The sequence below is a fragment of the Cajanus cajan genome, chromosome 9, assembly GCF_000230855.2.
Source record: "Cajanus cajan strain Asha chromosome 9, NIPB_CcT2T_4, whole genome shotgun sequence".
Taxonomy (NCBI): Eukaryota; Viridiplantae; Streptophyta; class Magnoliopsida; order Fabales; family Fabaceae; genus Cajanus; species Cajanus cajan.
The window spans coordinates 52,315,490-52,338,590 of record NC_138525.1 but is presented as its reverse complement, the minus strand read 5'-3'; the positions used below and the strand labels follow the sequence as shown (position 1 = coordinate 52,338,590).

The window sequence follows — 23,101 nt, the reverse complement described above, 5'->3', positions numbered from 1 at the left end:
TTTTAAAAAAATTACAATTTTAATTTAATTATCATATCTTCAAACGTAAGAAAGGTTGCTCATGTCAAAAGTTAAAATTTAGTGGTATTTTATGTCATCATATTATCGTAAGAATATGACATTACAACTGTCATCTTAAAAGATTATATATCAATGTATTACATATTTATAGGTGTAAAAAATTTATAATGGGATTAAAATTATGAATGTTTTAAAATTGAGAGACAAAAATATATAACTAAATTTAAAGAGATCAAAATTACATATCAAGATTTAAATGGAATTAAAAATATATTTTTATCTAAATTTATATAAAGAATGACAAAAAGGAAAAGAAATAAAATATGTATATATGTTGTAGTATAGGAATTAATTAACACATATTTTATGGGATTGTGAACAAATATAAGGTGGGTATTTCCTTTTTTACATAGTTTATTTTATATTTAAAGTTAATATCGAATCTTGAACATCTTAATTAAGGAATATAAATCCCTACCACTTGTGTCAATTAATGTTAATAAACATTTTTATATAGATAGTGTAAATATCTTTCTACTTTTATTTTATTATAAAGTTTATTTATAAACACTTACTCATTTTCATACCATTAAATGCATTCATCAATTCATTACAAACTATATTTGTTATATGTGTGTTACTTGAGTTATTTTGGTAACATGTGTAATATAATATTAAATTTTTTCTTACCATGATATTTGTCTGATAAAGTAAATAACTCCTGAAATATTATTTTCCTCAATTAATAATAATATTGTATTATTTTTTATATTTTTTGTGTCGTTTTTATATGTATGTTGTTGTAGGTGAGACTCATCATGACACTGATAATGCTGATGACGAGGCCTAAACCTTATGTGAGAGTACTCTAATGACATGATATAACATTGGAACATAGTTTAAGATTTGTTATTTATGTTGTCATTTTATATCTTAGGACATAATGTTAGATTTATTTGTGTTTTTATTAGAGGTTATTATTGGATTTAGTTGTTACCTAATATCATCTTCCAAATTTTGAACTACTCAGCTGGTTATTTATGCATGAAGACAATTATTTTAGTTAAGTGCTTCTTATTTCATAGTTATTGTATATACAAGATAGATAGTGCCATAATATCAAAGAAAACATTAGTTTGTGCCTCTAGTTTTTTAAATATTTTTTGTTAAAAATAAAAATCTATATAATATCCATTTTATTCCTTTTATTTTGATATATTTTTTATAATAATATATAAAATTATTTAGGAGGAAGTTATTAGAGGGAATAACTATTTAGGATATATTTATTGGAGGGAATTATTGGAGACAAGTTTTATATGTGCAAAATATAGTAATCATTAGTATTGATTTTCTACATTTTTTGATAAATTGATTAATTTTCATATTAGTTTATTTTATTTTTATAATAACATTTATATAAAAAAATTGGAGGAAGTTTTGGAGGGAAGAAAATTATTGCAAAACTTCTTCCTTTTATATCACACTAGTGCATATTGTAACGACCCGACTTAGACCGTCACATCAACAACCAATATGACAACTAAAATAAAAATAATATATATTAAAGAAAATAGAGCAAAGGTCAGCTACACTAGAGTGTAAATATACAATAACTTATAAATTGTTTTCATCATATAAAACATAATTTTATAAAAGAGTCATCCTCAGTAAGGTTATACAGTCATCCAAAAAGATAATATAATTACAACATCATGAAAGTATCAAAATAAGACACCATAGGTACTAGTCAAACTCTAAGTCTAGCCATTTCTCAAAGCAGCTACCCAAAATACTCATTGTCATCCCAAAGCCTCACACCTGATCTGCTCTCCTACATAGTGAGATCATCACAGTCCACATCATGGAAATATAAGGGTTAGCACGTATAAAATCAACCATAGTACAATAAAATGAAATATCATTAAACTATATATTCATCAACAGTATGTATCCATACCTAGGGGATGACAACATTATAACAAGTCATTTCCATGCCAAATATAAACCAATCTAATTTCCAATGTATACACATTCATGCCAATGCATACATATTCTATGATAATAAAGAATCCATAACCAATGTATACAATCCATACCAAATGCATACATATTCCACATCCAAACCAAAGTCACACCACTGTATAATCCCATGAAGTAGCCAACACATCTAAACTAAATGTTGACCTCAACACATCCAAACCAAGTGTTGAATTCGTGAACATGTCACCTGCCCATGTTACACACCTAACCTCTCATGGAAAATATACAGTTGGGTTATGTCGTCACGTAACCCTAGTGATCGCGGCCACTTCATCCATCGGTAGTGATCGCGGCCACTTCAGAATCCACCTAACATCTGAAGTGGTTTATTATATAATCTTTAGAAAAGTTCCATATTGGGATCCTCACCATGGGACCCCCAAATTCCATATTTTCCCAAAGATTATATCCATATCTCACCAAAAGATCTCCCAATCCATACCATAACCTTACTCCTCTAAGTCCTATTAGGTTTCCAAACCAAACACACATAAGCACATTCCATAATTACATGCAATCTTTTCCAAAACCATGCCACATTCCATACCAAATATATAACATCAAAGATGATATGATTCAACATTTAAAAGTTTCATAAAAACCCAATTTTAAAAGGTTTTCCTCAAAGAAACCACGCGCCCAACGCAATGGTATTTGCGCCCAGCGCAACTAAAATTGGGAGCCTATCAGTCTTTGCCCGCTCAGCGCGTCACCACGTGCGCTCAGCCCATGACTATATGCGCTCAGTGCGCTCTAGACAGAAAGCTCTGTTCTTCAATGCGCTCAACGCGTTGTTACGTGCGCTCAACGCGCATCCTGACAGAAAGTTCTGTTCTTTAGTGCGCTCAACGGGTCGTCGCGTGCGCTCAACGCACATGCATCAGACAGCGCGTCAGAAGTTCTAAAACTCTGATTTTCACCCCCAAAATCCATCCCAAACCAAATTTATACAATTATGAACCATTATAGAGTATAAACACCATCCAAAAATAACATATTAAGTGATAAAAACAAGTATTAACCATTAATCCATGAAAATCGTAGGAAATCATGAAGAACCCTAACCAAACCCTCTCCAGCTCAATCAAGCCTCAATCATGTGTAAAACATGGAATCAATGTGATATTTCAACTCCATACATACTAGATTAAGTCTTATAAGTACTACTCTTACCTCAGAAACTTCATAAATGCAAGATTTGAACAAAACCCTCAAATCCCAATTCAAACTTCAATCTCACTTTTCAAGATTCTAGAGGCTAAATCTCTTAATACTCTAGTTGTGAAGATTGATCCTGGCTTGATAAGCTTCCCAAATGTGTCCTCAGCTTCCCTCCGGACCAGAGCTTCTCTCTCTCTCTAGAAACTATCTTTGTCTGACAAATGAAATACTCCGGTCCTAAGTCCCATTATATAGCCATTTTCCAAAATTTCTAAATTTCACCCTTAGCACCTATTCACCTCAAATATCCTATTCCTTGAAATATTTCAACTCCCTAAGCTCTAAAACAACCTCAAATTCACTCAGAAAGACCAGATTTATCTTATGTTCTTATCCTTCAATCTCTTACCCATCCTATTCCTTTCCATGCAATACTCACAACTCACCACCATATGAAATGCAACATGTATCAACACACAAAAAAACATCACTTTCAGATACATATGCTTAGAATAATGAGTTGCATGCCATAATACTTCACTTAACTAAGATGAGAAGGAAGGTGATCAGTCTTCTTCCCTCTTATTACCTATTCAGTATAATGGTGTACAATCATCATTCACCACATTCATGATACACCTACCTATATAAACCTCTCATCTCATACTACAAAATCACTACTATGTCCAAACAACTAATCAAAACCACATAATTATACAATATGTACAAAGATAAGTACATTTCAAATCCACACCTCCATAATCCAATCCAAATCCATATAGACAACATATACATACTTACATACATACATATATATAATATAAAGTATATCTATCAAATAGCTCGCCATTTCCATGGCATTACACATATACCCATGTGATGCACAAGATAAATTATGTGTATATTATATTTTTATCTTATAAAAAATAAATTTTAATTTTAAAAATAATATGTAAGAAATTTTTTAAAATATATAAATATAAATATTAATATAACATGACAATAGAAATTGATTTTTGTTTAATAATTATCAACTAAACAATAATATGATGAAATCAAGAGTTTATAGGGTTCATTAATTTAATTTGAAATTAAAAATAATATGAAATCAAAGTGAAATATAACTTTTTTCAATTTTATTTCTTTGTTTTGTTTTTGTTTTTGCTTGTTTATTATATTTCTTTTATTTGAAAATTTTTGTAGTCACATATGATAAGATGATTTTTTATTTGATTTTTTTATACATTATTAAGATCATGACAAATTTAAATTCTTTTAAATGAAGTTCTCCAACCTTCTTTTTATAACGACTACACTATATAACACAATTACTAAACATCTCATAAACATGTACTAAGATAAGTATATGGTAAATATATACATAAATATATTCAACTAAGTTGCTTAGCAAGCAACTATGAACAACGATACAAATACTACATAATAATCTACCACAAGGGGTAATCAACAAAAAAAAACTATCTAGCTCTAGGCTCCACCTGTGGCCTCAACTGCGCTACTCTCCCACCTATCTCTGTCCTACTCTCAAACCACGTATGATCATCACAGTGTAAGTCACATGAAAATATGTAAGGGTAAACTAAGTAAAGAAAACAAAACACACACACACACACATATATATATAAACATTCTACTATCATCACAACATCATCACATCTTAAACAACTCTACAACTTAACACCACAACATACAACACACAACATAATGAAACTTTTAATCAACACAAAAACTCATTATTCAACCAACATAGGAACAACACACAACATCTCAACAACATTTCAACATTTAATCAACACAACAACACTTATCAACATAGTTTAACACATAATCTCTATACGTCGTCACACATATCAACTTTAAGATCTCCTACAACATAGGACGAACAATTTAAGTGGCTAGATCCTACTGAACCGACAACACAGGTGATCTTTTTGGGCTTGCTAGATCAACAACAATTTGGATATCAATTCACAACATGATAACTCGATTTCTCAGGTTTTTCCAGTTAAATAAGGAAGTATAACACTATGTCAGGATAGAACAACTGAGTATAGGCCTTAGCTTAACCAAGTCTCCTATGAGATTAGCCCACTGACTATCTTCTAAATACTACAACCTTTCGATACTCGGTTAGGAACTAAGTTTCCAACTTCGTACTTTACTCAGTTAGTCACTTGTAATCAGTATAACTTGACCTAACCCCTATACTGTGGTTGCTTCATGTACGTGTGCCTCAATCTTGCCTACACACGATACTAACTAAGTCCTAGAGGAGAATCACATGGCATCCACTCCATAGGATGAGTAACTTTCAAAAACATATCTTCTAGTTCTAAGTAGTCAACGCATCTCATCAACACAAACACAACAACACAATTTCATCAACATTGTTTAACAACACATTACAAATTACTTTTTATTTTGTGTATTATTTTTACAATAAATTTAAATTTACTCAACTTTTAAAAATCAAAATTTAATATATATCTAATTTTCAAATTAATTTTTTCTTTTAAAATTATAAAATTTCATTTTTAAACTTACTAACTTAATAGATTTAAAAGTTTAAACATATAATCATATTTTATTAAAAATTCAAATTTAAAATATGCCTAATTTTTAATTTTTACATGAGATTTTTTATGAAGTTTGAAAATTTAGAATAAAGCAATGAAAAATTTAGCATAAAGGTAATGAAAAATTATAGGAGTTTGGTAGAATGCAAAATCAGGGAAATGAAAGGAAAATACTTATAACTAACCTTGAGATCCCATTCGCTGTTGCCACGAAATTTAAGACAAAATACGTATTTTATTAACAAATAATTCATACATTCGATTTCCAAAGAGTTTGCAGAATGAATAAAAATGTAAACCAAATACTCCAACAAAATATATTAGATCAATTTATAAACGTGATTGAAAATTTGGTATTGAATAATTGCATCCATATAAATTTCATCACGCACACCATCTACACGAAGCCAACAAAATGAGGAAGTAATGAATAGAATATGCAGTTACATAAGACAGGAAGTTGAATAGAACATGTACATACAAATTTACGAAATGTGGGAGAAGTGGGTTAAGACTAAAATTTTTAATTTTTCATTTATGCCCTAAGTAACCACACAAATTAAGTACCAAAATATGGAATTGTTAAAGGGTAAAACAATATTAAAAATTGTAGAGGCGAAACTGAAATATTCCTTTTACCTATAGTTATAGATTCAAATTTATAAAAAAATAAATAAATTAATCTCTTCGTTTTTATTAACATTGTTAGTCTATCGTTTTTATTTCCCTTATTTTTTTATTTCATTTTGTACATTATTCTTTTTCTCTTTTTTCTTTATAATATATTTAACAAAATATAAATTAATATTTACTTAAAATTTAAATATAAATAAATAAAAAAATTCTTCAAAAGTTACAAATAAAATGAATTATATGTAATTTTTTCATATAACAAATTACTCCTACTATATAGGTAATAATTAGTAGTATTATACAATTATCTTCAACGCGGTATATATATATCATGAACAAAGAGAGTAATACTTAGCCACAATCAAGTACCCACTTGATTTTTGTTCCCCCAATTTGCTTGCCATTAGATGAAAAGCCATGACCACGTATAATGGTTAGAGAGAGGACAATTTCTTTTTACAAAAAAGGTAGCATAATGAAGTGGGGGCCCAATTGGGTAGCTTGGTTTCTGAACTGGGTAAGGATGGTTTCTGAATTCAGAATCAATCATATACGCACAGAATTAAAAAGTGAATAATGCTTCAATCGTTTTTAATGCTCTTGGGGTTGGAGAGAGTGTATATATATGACATAGACAATGCAATGCAATTACTTGGAATACTATTTCTGTAGACTACCAGAGGCTAAGAGATTTTGCTAAATTTTCTTTGTAATAAAGGGTGAATTTGGGAGTCAATTTGGGAGTCTATTTTGAGGACTTTTACATTGAAAGTTGCATGTGAAGGATTCTCATGTCCTTGACGTATGTTGCTAATTTCTTGTGTACTTTTTATTATTCTGAGTTTAATTTCGCGGGCACTTGCAATCTTAATTGTCTCTTTCTGAGTAGGAGAAAGTGTAGGGCTAGGGTAGCTTTTAAAGTCACCGAAAGTCATTTTGAGGAACTCATAAGGAAAAATAGATATATTAATGCTATGCTACTCTGAAACTGCCCAACGTTTGCCTTTCTTCTACAACACCATATTTCACTGTTAATGTGAATAAATGAAGGAACATGTGCTTGTTTCTGTAGTTCGAGAAATTTTATTTGACATACATGTATGCACATAATTATTGGCACATGACATGATTCTTTTTCCTTTTTAAGGAATGTGTAGTGACCCCTTTATGTACTCTGAGTTTGGATCTATTTTGCAATTATTGGGATGAACGTTATACAATAATTGGAATTTTAATCATCGTGAATTTAGATATATATAAATGTACCTAACAATCAAAAGAAAGAAGAAGAGATTGAGACATTTAATCAATTGAAGTATTGATCAATTCCCAATTTCTATGCCCACAACAAAAGTGAATTGCATTTTCTTCGAGTATAACCAGTGTTAAAAGATTCTTTACTTATTAGAAATATGATTAAAATAAAGTATATTATAATAATATGACAAATTTTTATACTTTATAACTTAATAATTAAGAATAAAAAATATAATTATTATAATTTAAGGTTATCATGCAAACAGTTCTTAAGTATACATACAATAATATATGTATATATAGGAAATAAATTTGTTGAAAACATAAATGCTCCTCAATAGAACTACATCTCTATCCTACACACATACACAACAATCCAAAATTGAAAAACTTGTTGTTGATTAAATAATTACTCAGACTAGCTCATTAGAGTAACTCCAAAATAACTATGCCATCTTCCAATATGGCTCTCAACACATACTCTTCCATCGTATTTCTATCCTACTTCCATAACAAGTATAATCATTATAGTTTTACCACAAGAAAACATGCAATGATAAGTTAGGATTCAAAAGAAACAAAATAATATAGAAGTATAAAACTAACTATATAACAACTTAGCATGAACACAACACAAATGCTTCGTTTAATCAACATCGATCAACATATCAAAAGAAGTACACAACTTAACAACATACTAACATTTTAAATCACAACACAACAATACAACTTTTCAACATAACCACTTAACATATGTACAACATAACATACCTGACTACAACATATGCATAAGACAATAACTATATGCGTCGACACACATTTCAACTAAGAGATCTCTTACTATACATGTGAACAATTTAAGTGGTTTGATCTTACCAAAGCAACTTAACAATGTGATCTTTTTAAGCTTGTTGGATCAACAACACATTTAAATAAAAATTCACAACACAACATGGTTTCTTGAATTTCACCATTTAAAATAGGAAAGTCCAATATTTTTGTCAAAGTTAAGATAGCTTGGTGTGAGACTACCACAACCTTAACATGCATTACTAAGCCTATTATGAAATTAGTTCATCGACTACCCTTTAAATATTACATTTCTTCTGATACTTAGTTAGGATTTTGACCTCTAACCTCGTACCTTACTCGATTTGGTTTCTTTATATATGTGTGACTCGACCTTGTCCCCATACTACATTTTCAAGTCTCATCAACTTACACCTTTAAGAAACTTAAATATCAACAATCATCATCCTAGATCAATAAATAATGAACTATAATCAAACAACAACATACAACATGTGAGTAATTCAACTTATCCCACACATGTTCAACACTTAGCCAATCAATCAATCATTTTTCATTCAACAACTTATGGTCGACGCCACTCTCTTAATGCTCGTTGTCATTGAGGCAGAAAGTCTCTAATTTACCCACGCCCAATGCAAACTATCCGTGCCTGACATCAATAAGGTAGAGAGCCCCTATATCAATCACATCTGGCCTAATCAAACTCATGCTTTACCTCGTTCAAGTAGAGAGCCTTTGTCTAATTCATGTTCGATGTTACAATATTGGTCCCTAACATCATCTAGGTAGAAAGCTTTTGTTTTGATCATGTTTAATGTCGCTCAACTAGGACATGGTGTCACCAAGTTAGACAGTTCCAAAGGCATCTACCCTTAGTGCCCCTCAACTTACACCCAACGTGACCAAGTTAGAAAGTTCCGCTTTAAATCGCCCAACACTACTAATTTCTCTCTTAGGTTTTGTGAGAAAAAAAGTCTCTGGCCTGTATCACGTCCAATGCAATGATAAATTCTACACTTGACAGAATCACATTCTTGGCTCTCTTTATCTGAAATCCAATCCAAAATAACATGCAACACAATAAAACACAACAAGGCACCATACTTAAACTCATATACATCATAATCGCCAACATGCAACTCAAATTGATCAAATCATCCCATTTTTCTTAATTTCTTCAAAGCCAACGAAGAACTCAAAACATAGTCACGAAAATGCATACTTCAAGCAGGAGTTCAACCACAAAAGTTCCAAGACCTTCCCATGCTTGCAAATAGATAAAAAGAAGAGGAAGAATGAAGAATGAGATAATTTCAAGCCAACTTCGCATAGAACCACACTCTTTGATCCTTAACTTTTAAAGCTTCAAATCTCAATTACAACTACACCTTTCTCTTTGAGCAGGGTCTCTTCACTCACCAAAAGACTTTGAAGAAAAAAGTTATAGCTCTAGGGTTCCTTCCTCTCTCATTTCTCTGTAGGTTTTCTAAAGAAATAAATTTATGAAGTCTACTTCTTAAGAAAGACCTCATATACCCCCATACTAGGTTAACTTGATCGCTACTCAAAATAACTCTTAAACATTAACAAAACTCATTAAGATTCTCAAATTTGTAGAATTTCACAATAACTAATCAACTAATTTCAACAACATTTAAATTAATAAAATTACAGAGTGCTACATATATAAATAAAAGATAACCTTGATCGCTTTTAGTTATGGAGAGAAAAATATGTTGAAAATTTTCCCAATGCTATAATATAGTTAAAGTAAATATATAAGTGAGAAAGATTCTCATTAATTTCTTAAATTAGTTTGAGTTTAGTTTCATCAACATCAAATTTTAATAAACACTCAAAATTAAGATGTAATTCAATTCAAATTCCCGATGGTTGGAGGTGTTGTTGAGGTTTTAATGCGAATGACGTTGGACAATGTTACCCTATAATTTTATTTACTTACTTAGTCATATTCATAGACAACGTAGATGACAAAGAGCATATATATGATTACGATCACTTTGGCCTGCTAGTGCTTATCGACATTTATAGGAAACTTTTTTTTTTTTTTTTTAAAAATAAAAAGCAAGTGCAAGGTGTGGTTGTAAACTGAGATTTCCGTGGATTGCAATGCAAAAGTTGAATTTTACGAAAAATATGTTACAAATGTCCCGTGCCTAAAGAGTATAAAAGACATTTGTGGTGTAAACAATATTTACATGTATATCGGTGAAAAAACTCCAATATTAGGAAACAAATTGTATTTTTTAATTACATATTACGGAAATTATTCTAGTTGAGAAATGATAATTTTATTTTTAAAAATATTTAATTCAACTACATATTTAAATTCCAATTTCATCTTAGAATGTAATTATTACATGAGTTTGATTTTAACTCAACATTATTTAATAATTTTAAATAGGTGAGATATAACTAAGTTTTCCTCAATATACTCTTTTATATTTAATAATATTAGATATGATGTATGTATAAATAGTAAATAACTTTTTTATTATTAAAAGATCTATAATAATTCTAGTATCATTTTAGAATATGAATTTGAACTTAATTTAAGTTTATTAAACAAGAATTTAACTTTACCAAGCAAGACATGTAAAATGTGATTATCCCCATTTGTCCGATTATCAACATGCTGATAATAATTTAAACTTTGTGAGTAACTTTTAAACTTTTGAAAAAGAAAAAAGAGCGAAGGGTTGTCCTTAGTTGAAGCTTCGAGGTAGCTGCGCGGGATGAGAGAAATAATGACACAAACTCGTGACCTTAAAGTCTTGATGCAATTCAAACCTTTTTGCTGTGCTTCTCCCATTCAAAATTTGGGTCATGTTATTAGGTGCAGTGATTCATTATTCATCACAGTCATTAATTAATGTAGTAATAATAGTACGTATGAACTAGTAACTACTTATGGTTATGTATGGGTTTTGATTTTTGAATATTGGGGCAGGTCAACTCACCTAATAATTCGATCGTTTTTGTTGACTTTCATGCACAAAGATAAATATCTCTATCAATCTCTAAATGATGTCATTACGTGTCTATAGTGAGATTATTAAATTAAATTAAATCAAATCACCTATGACATCAACAACACCTTGCCCCTTTTGACCACAAGAACAAGGCTTTCGTTCATTACTACATATACTATATACTACGTTTGCGATGCACAACACCACACTTGCACATCACGAAAACCAAGTATTCATCGTCCACTTGTTTTTCTGTTTTTTTTTTCCCTTCATCTTTTGACTGTACTCCTTTTCATCACCGTTGATCATGTTCGTACAACATCAGAAACAATTTTTTGTTTCTATTTTTAATAATTGTTGACCCTATTTTCTAATGGTGTAATTGGAAGGAGGGGTTTGAAAGGAAAGATAGGGAGAGATTAGTATTCTATTTTACACTGACAGGGTTATATTGTGTACAATACAATGAATAATAATGGATGAAAATGGCCAAACTGTAAAATATTAATTCGAATTGATAAATAATTAACCTTTCTTTTTCGTTCTATTCATAAATCCCTTCATTCAAACATATCTTAAATGAAGAAAATAATAAATACTTTTAATGTTCTCAAATTTCTTTATAAAGTATTGAGAAAATAGAATTAATTATTCGATCTTACCAACCTTTAATTATGAATTAATTCAACCACAAAATGAAATTAAAACCTGCCATTAATATTTATAGGTACAATGAATAAAAGATTAAACATTGAAATAACTCCGGCACATGTTTTGTTATCTTTTAATTATTATTTCAATATATTTTGATGTTATAACTCACTAATACATTTCACTAAGATTTGTTTTAATTATCCTTATAGGTTGTAAGGAAACATAAGTCATATTCTTGTTTTAGACAAAGACACCATCTCCTTTTAAAATGTTTATCACCGAAAAAAACTGACACATGTTATTAAATAAGTTATAAGTGTCAGAATGAATTAAATAAGTTAGAAGTGTCAGAATGAGTCAAATTCGGTGGATCTGGCTCATTACGGATTTGGACTAGACTGGAATAAGAAAAATATATATTAATTTTGGCTAAATTTTAACCCAACTCACTTAACTTGTAAATCAAACGGGTTCGAATTTAAGTGAGTCGAGTTGTCCCATTTAGTCCACTAATAAAAAATTATATATATATATATATATATATATATATATATATATATATATATATATATATATATATATATATATATATATATATATATATATAGAGGGAGAGAGAAAGAGAGATAAAAGATCCGTTTACTCTAAGAGTAAGTCTACTTAGATTTATTCCGTTCAATAACTCATGTTCTACATCAAATTTCAACGATCCAACTGTTGAATTTAAAGTTCTTAATACATAGATCAAATCTGTAAATTTTTAAAAAATTTAAAAGTCATTTGATACTTCATTTCATTAATTCAAATCAATGTATAAAATGATTTTATAATTATCCATCAATTTGAATTAATGAAATGAAGTATTAAATAATTTTCAAATTTTTAAAAAATTTGTAGACATGATCTATGCATTAAGAACTTTAAATTCAACGGTTGGATTATTGAATTTGATGTAGAATATGAGTTATTGAACAAAGTAAGCCTGAGTAGACTTACTCTTAGAATAAACGGATCTCTCCTCACACACACACATATATATGTTTTATGTAATTTTTATTTAAAATTTTGATTGATATTTTCTTACAAATTTGCATTTGAATCAAGGATAGACTTAGATTTTTGGATATAAAAAATTATCTTTTTTATTTATTAAAAATAGAAACATGTGATTATTTTTTTATTTTTAAAAAGTTCGGTGAGGCAATTCACTTAATCCACCAATCTATAGTAGATCAGTCGAGTTGAAATTTTTCTGACTCACTAAAAAATGAGTTAGATTAAATTAGTCTGTTTAAAATAACATGTGGTGAGCTAACCCATGTGTATCGGATTGACTCACTTTTGATACCTCTAAAATAAGTTTCTAAAATAAGTTGAATAGAGTTAGCCAAAAGAAAATCAATCAAAAGGACGGTCAGCAACGTTAATGTTTTTCAAGAGATTATGGTGGAGACTAGATCAAATTTATGGCTTACATTTCAAGAATATCAACCGCCAATATTGATGACTTTTTATATGTAATTCATATATACACCTACTTTAATTTTAAGAGGGTTGCCTTCAGGTCAAAGAATGAATACATGGACAATTGAAACATGGTGCTTTTGGTATTGATGTTCTCAACAATCAAGCTAAACGCTACTGGCTCAAGAATAATTATTTGACACGTTGGAAGTGGAACATTTCTATGCATGCACAACTTTTGCTGCATAGCGATGGAGTAATAATGCTGCAATTTTTGTGATTTACCAATTGCAAGATTAACAAATATATGCAGTTATATATTTATTTGCCTTCAATCATGTTTCTTCAAACTAACAAAATACATCAACAAGTCGTTTTGAATAGATTTCTTTAAAATGTTTTCAGTTCAAATTTTATAGATAAAAAAAATGACTAGTAAAGGTGATTGATCGTGGGTTCTGTGATATTGATTATTGACAAAATTTGTGCATAATTCACACCAACAACTTGGTTAACAAAAATTATGAAAACACCAAAAATGTGTTAGTAGCCAAAAGAAAAAGAAAAATGTCATAATTTGATCCAACAGCATGCTAAGGGGAAAAACCAAAGCAGTCTCTCGTCATATGTATGTACTGATTTGATCGCATTATCCAACTTGAAATGCGCACCATCCATTTGGATCATTCATGAGAAAGAGATAAATCTTTGTTTTTTGTTTTTGGGTCTTTGCGAGAATGTGATTTGTCAATCAGTACCATTTTTCTGGGTCTCAGATCCATCATCATTATGTTCCCAAAGTTGGGTTGGAAAGTTTTCAACAACAGTAACCGAACATTTTGGCCCACTAACTGCATTAGGCCCAATTCTTGGGCTAAGTTAAGGTCAAAGGATGTCAATTTCTAAAAGTTTTATTGACAAATATTTTCTAAAAGATTTCACTTTTGACCTCCCTTAAGAGGCAACAAAACGAAAATTAAAGTGCTATATGTCTTGTCAAGTTTTTCGTTAAAATGATGGATTTTAATTATATATATATATCGTGAACTAATTATAAATCACTTCAAACATATATTTTAGAATCAATTATTATAAAAATCAATAATTTTATTATATATGATAATATATATCAGATGTCACTGTATTTTTTTTTTTATATTGTCAATGTTTTCTAATTAAGTCTAAATGATGACACATGAAGGATCTTTCCAACATAATAAATAACTTTATAAAATATTTATTATAACTTTTAAATAAATATTCATATATGATTGTCTAATTAACTTGATGAATGATGACAAGGATATAATAAACTTGATTTAAAGTTTGTCAAAAAGAAAAGTTGCACTTAACTTATTTTAGAAGCTAGTAAATATCCCACATGACCCACTTTTGTTTCTTATATATTATGTATAAAACTAAGCCCCAGAAAATAAATGGTAACATAATCAAATCCTAACAAGGTCCAATCGTTAAAACTAGCTTCATAAACAAGGAAAGAACAGGGGTAATTCAATGATTCCAAACATAATAACTACATAATCTCGTCTTTCACTTTTCCAAGTGCTTAAAATTAATTGTTCCCACTGTTGTTTCTGTCATAAAGTTGTTGTCTCCTTTTGGATCAGTCCCTTTTGTTTGTGCTTAGTGATGTGCAAGTTCGTGTAGTGCATGTGACAGCAGCCACTTGCAAATTAAACTAGAGAGATCAGCTTTACTTAACAACCAAGGAGCAAATGCAAGATAAATTTTGAGATGATCAAAAGTTGAAGCTTCCTCCGAAAACAAACTCGCACTGAACTTTGAAACACATTCATGTACAGTAAATGGCTAAAGGCTTTGCTATAGTAGTATAGTGCTCTAAAGTTAAATATATGTTCCTTGCAAAGCCATGCCAGTGAACCGTGGCCAAGGCCAAACCACAAGGTGGTATCAACTATGCTTTGTTCCCACTAGTCCAGATAGTTCAGATGATTCAGACATAGAATCTGTAGTCCTACCAACTAGTACTCCAACTCCAACTCCAACTAGTAGTAGTACATGGCAAGAACTTTCTTCACCATGGTCACCACCACTGTCACCGCCACCGCCGCCACCACCACCACTTCCACCGCCATCACCCCTGCTACTGCCACTGCTGCCACCACCACCACCGCCACCACTAAACTCAGAACCTCAAATTGATTGGCGTTTTCCACCACCCTCGCCAGATTTTCTACCGCGATCGCCACCACTTCAGCCTATGCAGTCATGGGCTGAGTCTACAATGTTTAACATTCAATTACAACATTTTAGACATCAACCTACTAGTGAAGGTCACGTGTTTGAAGCTGATCAAAGTGACTGCTCAATGAATAGCATTAGAAGGGTGAGAGTCTCAGAGATAGATAAACTCTCTCACTGTCCCATTTGCATGGATGAGTTTAAAGTGGGTGACCAAGCATGCAGGTTACCCTGCAATCACACCTACTGTTCTGAATGCATTCTTCGTTGGCTTAACAACAGCAAAACATGTCCTGTTTGCAGGCTTAACTTGGATGGTTGTAGATTTGATAGCATAGATGATAATGGTTTGGATTCACAACCTGAAATCCCACCACTGCCACCGTCCCCACCAGTAGTTCATAATGAAGCATCGTGGGAGTATTTTTTCCCAGACTTTCCTGGTATACCAGGTGTAGAGAATAGCGCCGGTGGTGACTCAGATGAAGCTAATTATGACAGTGCATGTGATGAGCTTGTTGATTCTCACGAGGATGATGCTTCTCAGAGTGATTCTGCGCCACTAATTTAACCATCAGTGTAGTGAAATTGTAACTGTTGGAATTTCTGGATGGTGATATTCATGACTTGCAAATTGGGTTGATTTTTAATTAGTTTGTGTAGCATGCATGCATATCTGTCCTTGATTCTCATGGTTCTGATCGCGAGATAAATTGGATTTTTTTTGCTTTGAACGTGGAATTCGGCAAAAAATTTAGTTTTTAATGCCATGTGTTAATTTGGAGATTTGACGGACTTCAACATGATTAAATATGCTTCATAAATAGGACCAAAGACATACATCAAAAGATAAATAAATAAATGGCTTAAATATGTTTTTAATCTCTTAAATTTAAGGTAAATTTATTTTTAGTCTCTCAAATTTAAAATTGTTATTTTTAATCCCTATAATTTCAAAAAATCTTATTTTAGTTCTTATATTCAAATTTTGTTAATAAATTTATCAAACATTATTACATAAAATCTACCTATTAATGTTCCTATTAGTGAAAATATCACCTTAAATTCAATTAATAATGCATAACTGTCTTAACTTGTCACTTTCAAATATCTTATTGATGACCTGAAAGATTAAAACAAGGTTTTTGAAAATTATAGGGATTAAAAATAACCGTTTTAAATTTGAGAGATAAAAAATAAATTTATCTTAAATTTGAGGGACAAAAACATATTTAAGCCTCTGTAATTCCGGATAATAAGCTTAACATATTTAAACAACGTATGTTTTATCTAATATATCTACCTGGGTTACAGTTTTAATTGAATATAGCATCATGCAAATTATCGTTAGAGTTAATTATAAAATGGATTACCTCTGTGGTTCCGGATAATAAGCTTAGCATTTCAACTAAATTTTGATACCAAATGATTGTTTAGCGAGACTGAAAAAAATATGCTATGACAATGAGTATCAAGACCTTAACAAGACAAAAAAAAATAAAATAAAAGATCTTTCTCTGAATTATGTGAAATTTCAGCTAAACTTCAGAGCATTATACAAACACTAAATTTCACACACAATAATGAGAGTAAAGATATTTCATCAATCAAATTTGTTACAAATCACCTCTTTAGTACCATATTTATTGTATGAATGTTCAATCAATATATGGTAGGATCATAAAAGAAACGTTGAACAAGTAGTGTTGATGTTTTGCTCCCTTTTTAACTTTCAGGCCAGTGAATCTGAAGTCATTGTAATCTTCACAAGCGTCCGGGTTGATAGTGAGTACCAGCATGGAACCCTTCTGTGTATGCAGTGTTCTTAAATATCATCTGCAGTAGGGATCATCTGGTGATCAGAACCACAATTTTTTTAATATGATAAAGGCTTCTTACCAATGGTATGTAGACAATAATTATTGCAGGGAACCAATGCTAAATTTCATTCCTTTGATTTTCCAAAAAGGAAAATAGTTGGCAGGCATCATCAGAGACTTACAGCAAGGTTTGCCAAATCTGAGCTAAGACCTTTTTGTAAATTCTCAGACACTAGAACGCCGAGATTCTCTCCATGTTGCTTTATTCTGTCTTCCTTGATCTGTATGATAAAGATTTTTGAGGTTTCATGAAGAAAGCATGGAAGTTTAAAATTGCAAGAGGGCATACAGTTCTCTTTACCTCTGAAAGCAACAATCTTGATGTTTTATGCAATATTTCTTCAACAAATTGCTCAACATCTGCAAAGTTGCCTGATGAATGAGCTTTGTTGACTAGTTTTTCCTTTGTATTTTTCCCACATACGGATGGATTGACAACGTTTGCTGCATCAGAATGATTGACATGTTAGCAAGGCATTCACTCTTGTTACTAATCACTAGGATCTTCAAGTCACAAACATAGGGACGTATAAGTTATAACATGTTTGGTTTTGCTTAATTATTTTATACAAAGAAATAAAATAAAAATGGATACAGTAAACATGTTTGGTTTCACCATCTCCCATACAAATTTTCGAAAGCAGCAAACGATGTAAAAACTATGTGATAATTTTGTAATCGTTTTTATTTTTTGTGTACAATGGTACCAATAAGATTTGAACTTAGGACCTTATATAAACTACCCTAATCCCCATTCATTAGGCTGACCCTATTGAGTTTGTAATCTTTCATTAAAAAACAGGAAATGAAAATAAAATTGCTTTTTCAAACGAAACAGGTCCTAACTAAACATTCAAGGATGAGCACAAGTAGCCCTGAATCCTGATTACAAAATTGGCAACCCATCCATTCGGATGCAAATCATATTTACTTCAAATTTGATTCCAAAATGAGAAACTTGGGTGAAGGAAAGGCATTTATGAAAACTATCTTCTAAATAACAATTGTAAATAGGAATTTACATTACATAGACTTATGCAACTTTCCTAACAACTTCTTGCCTAGAATCGAGCTGGACTACATTACAAATCAGCAAATAAAGAAACGATTCTGTTACAACTTACAGAGGAAAGGGAAATTAAAGGAAAGACCTGTTCTAAAATATTACAATCTACCATAATACTCAAACAGAGGATGACTGTAAGGGAAAGAATCAAAGCCACTCAGCTACACAAAGCAACATTATTGGATGCAAAATTATAAGAAAGATCGCAAACTTCCAACTAACCAGATGGTCCTTACTAGAACCACCAGCCCAACCAAAGGAAATCCGTCATAAAAGGCTAGGCAGGCTGCCAGAAATCAATAAAATATAACAACACCTATCCTACATTGGACAAAAATCTAAAGCTTTTTACTCATTCATAAAAATCATATTATGCAGGATCATCAAATTTGGCTCTCTGCTAGCTTTCTGACATCCTTTTGAGATGATATCCTATTCCACTCGAGATTGCTTATATTTCAGATGAAAAAGTAAATAGAGAAGATTCAGTGATAATATATTACACCATGTTTTAAAAAATCAAGATCGGGTATCAGGTATGCTCCTCTATGTGAATACCATCCAAATAAAAAAGCAGGCAGACAATGAAGCAAAAAGCAGGTGCTGTAATGTAATTACTAAAAAAAGTATTGTTTCCGGGCTTGTGGATACATGAATGAGTTTTTACCTGAAATCATCTTGGACTCCTTATCCACAGAAACAAGGTTTCCGTCTACAGGAATTTGGTATGAAGGTTGTTTTTCTGGTTGATCAGGCAAATTTATTGAGCCAGATGGAATTAGAGCAGCTAGATCGGGTGGATGATCTTTTCCCACTGGCGGATTGGTCTGCAAGGGGATAAAGAAGACATTAGGATGACAAATAGGTTATCTAATAAAAAAAAGACAGGAAGTGCCCTCTCAAATTTACTCACCTCGAAATCAACATATGAAGGATCCCTTCCTATTGACTTAAGAAATTTGTCGAGGTCATTAGAGTTTATAGCTGCAAGCATGTAGAGGATTAGACTCTTATTTATAGACCAGTGTAGTGCATCAAAGCATAATGGATCACCACATTTTAATCTAGTTAATAGCAAGTGACAATGGAGCAAAACTATGATGCGTAAGTATTATATTGAATGGTCAACAACGTTGTCACATAAATGGGCTAACATATATTCAATAATCAATAGGAATAAGGAAGGAAACATTTCCATAACAAATTTAGTGAAACACCTAATTCTATGATTTTGATAGTTTATCGTCATGCACTAAAACTATAAGTTCAATTATGAGAACTATAGTTCAGGAATAGAACTCTATCTTGCAAATGCTTTCTTCAATTGATTCGAGAAACTTATCTTATTTCTCAATTAAAGCATCACCAAACCTAATCCAGGATTTTAATCCAAAGCATCCCCTTTATTCAGAATAATATTTGTTCATAGTCTCATCTCGGCTAACTAAAATTTAATACTGTGATTACTAAGGTTACTTCAAAGTATTAGGATTTTCTAAAAATAAAGCATTATTCAAAAAAATGTAATACCATCCGCAAAATATGATATACTAACAACATTAAGATTATGTAGTTATAGTTCTAAATTCTTAACAAGAAGGCCGTATGTTATAGAACAACACTTATATGAAAGAAATGCTTGTTTTATAAGTTTTCAGGGTTAGTACAAAATGTGCAACTGGATTTTTCGTTTCACAAAGGAGACTTCTCACTTACAAATTGTCATGTCATTTGATAGTGGATGGAAGAAGCAGTGTTCCTGAGTCTTGAATCCTTGATCCAATAACAGTGAAACATCTCTTAAGAAAGGGAAAGATGTTACACACATAAGACAAATTAGTTTCTTTCAAATATATTTGCTGATTCTGTCTTAACATTGTTTATAAACAGTAAACACCCTTGAAAGCATAACACCACTACATGAGGAGATCCTCAACAGGTCAATACATTAACCTATAAGCATGCTCCAGTTCATCATTCAATTGAAGGGCATTTTCTAGCTGATGGAAGAAGTATAGATAAATGTAGATTCAGATCCACAAACAGAAGAAACTTTGTAAAAAAAAATTGTCATGGATCTCATAACAAACTATGTTCATATTGAAATATGCAAATATCTCTAATTATTTTATGTTTCATAGTTCTTTATGTATAATATCACATCTCACAGAATCAGAAAACTTGATCAATCAGTCAGAAAATAACTCCAAAGCATGGTACCGCATTAATAACAAGCATTGACATTTAACAAGAAAAAAAAAAGATAGATGCCTCATATGTAGGAAAATAACAATAATGATGATGATGTATACATACCGTGCAGATTCATTCACTACTGCAAATGGAGTGACACAACCCAAGGGCACCTTGTGAGTAAGGAAAAACAAGGACTTTGAATTAGTTAATGATAATTTCAACCAAGTAATTTGGTATATAATACTACTAATATATTACTGTCCAAAAAATACTACTAATATATCAGATTAAGAAATGTTTTTTGTAACCAAGGCAGGAACAAATCCATTATCCATAAATGGTATTAAATGAATTAATACCCCACAAATGCAATTAGAGAATGAATTTATGTCCCAATAACAATTAGTTTTCTCGTGCACTATATAATGGATAGCATCAAGCAACATAGTAACATCTTTCATAAGAACCAACTTAGCCAAGAAGTGCACAGAAACATGTCTCAATATCAGATAATATACCTCTTAGATATCTGTTAATAACTTAATTTAACGGTTGAAAACAGTTTCTTTGACAAGGTAAAATAAAGGCAGAATACGTATCCAATAATAATAATAAGTAAAGAAGACAAAATGAAGGTTTAAGCACTAAAAGGATAGAAAAAAGTCATAGACAAACCTGAAGTAGTTCACCTAGAGCCTCTGAAGGCGCCATTCTTAGACCACCTTTTCCTAAACCTAGCCGCTGAGATAACACTGCTCGGCTTTGACACAAGAAATAATTATCATGGGTATCCATAAAAGCAAGTTCAAACAAGCAGGTCACCACATTCTACTCAACAACAAAATTACTCTTACCTTTTATATCTACTTTGGTATTCTTTAAAGCAGAAACAAGATAAAACCGCTGTTTCTTGTCCTGTAAAACCAAAATAATCAGGGCAAATGATTACTTAAACATCAAAAAGGGTGTTTTCTGCCTCAAATTCTAATTTCTAGACATGCATTACCTTCAAAAACAAACTTTTACTCAGTCCACCTTCCAGATGTCCAACATACTTTTCCTGTAGGAACATGAATATATAGTAAGGAAATAACAAAAGACACATGACCACAGTGTGCACAATACAATCTACATTCTTCAAGCACTTATTATTACCCCTTCTTCAATTGTCAAAATAGCTGGATGCTCATACTGGGAAAAATTAATATGAAGCTCCTGAGAAAAGCAAAACAACAACGATCAGCACAAGGAATGAACTGAAAAAATAAAGTCACAAGTAAACAGTGAATCATGGAATCTAAGTGCATCATCATCATCACCATCACCATCACCATCATCATCATCATCATCATCATCATCACAAACAAAAGAGCATAATTGTGGTGCATTGAAAAATTGATTGATTCAAAGATCACGGGCCACAGAAATTGAATGACATGGGACAGTGAAGCACACCCAGATGAAAATAAAGTGAGTTAATTCATTATGAATAGTTAAAAGAAAATGGGGGTGGCATTGAATTAGCACGATGGTGAAAAAGAGAACCTTTAACCGCGCAAGAAGGTGTTCCTTTGAAAAACCCATCAGTTTGTGCAGAATTGAAGAGGCGTTTGCAGAGGGAGATCACCAGAACTACACTGCAGATTGCACCCAAGAGCCAAGATATATTACACTCCTAGTTTATTTGCCTTAGTTGCATTCGTGGAATATTGGAATCAAATTCTAATTACCTCAACTAGTTCTCTTAAATTTTGGACATATTTGATTCTCCCAAACTCGCATATATTTTTCTTAAAGGAGATTCTTTGGAGCTGAGTAAAGTTCTATATCAAATTCAACAATTATTTTAATTTTGCCTATCTATAAAAGTGGCTAGTAGAGTTTAGTCTAAAGATCCTAGTGTCATCCTTTTTCAACCATTTTTTTCTAAATTTTTTAAATTATCATTTAAAAAAAAAACACTTCTAAAAAATGAGAAAAAATTGATATAAGTTTTTTCATAAAATAAAATTAACTTATGTATATGTTAAATTAATAAAAATGTCTTCATACAAATTTATTTATGTATAAGATAATTCTAATTTTTAAAAAATTTTATTT

General features: G+C 31.0%; 1 protein-coding gene and 1 long non-coding RNA gene across 3 annotated transcripts in view; one reads left to right on the top strand and one right to left on the bottom strand.

Moving 5' to 3' along the window:
* LOC145951830 (uncharacterized) overlaps positions 1 to 23,101 on the top strand; it is a 96,473-nt gene that overhangs the window by 16,961 nt on the left and 56,411 nt on the right. The window lies entirely within an intron of this gene.
* Positions 17,358 to 22,878, bottom strand: LOC109817944 (uncharacterized). 2 transcript variants are annotated; one of them, XM_020383296.3, is made up of 13 exons: positions 22,732 to 22,878; positions 22,547 to 22,638; positions 22,157 to 22,216; positions 22,008 to 22,061; positions 21,856 to 21,916; positions 21,677 to 21,753; positions 21,122 to 21,171; positions 20,522 to 20,604; positions 19,719 to 19,789; positions 19,473 to 19,632; positions 18,041 to 18,183; positions 17,862 to 17,960; positions 17,358 to 17,695 (listed from the first exon to the last, which is right to left on the bottom strand). In XM_020383296.3, exons 2-13 carry the CDS (start codon positions 22,583 to 22,585, stop codon positions 17,624 to 17,626), a joined length of 969 nt encoding a protein of 322 aa, XP_020238885.1. In that variant the 5' UTR covers positions 22,586 to 22,638; positions 22,732 to 22,878; the 3' UTR covers positions 17,358 to 17,623. The 2 variants fall into 2 exon arrangements, with proteins under 2 accessions (XP_020238885.1, XP_082919689.1); XM_083063563.1 differs by lacking the exons at positions 22,547 to 22,638; positions 22,732 to 22,878 and adding an exon at positions 22,327 to 22,351.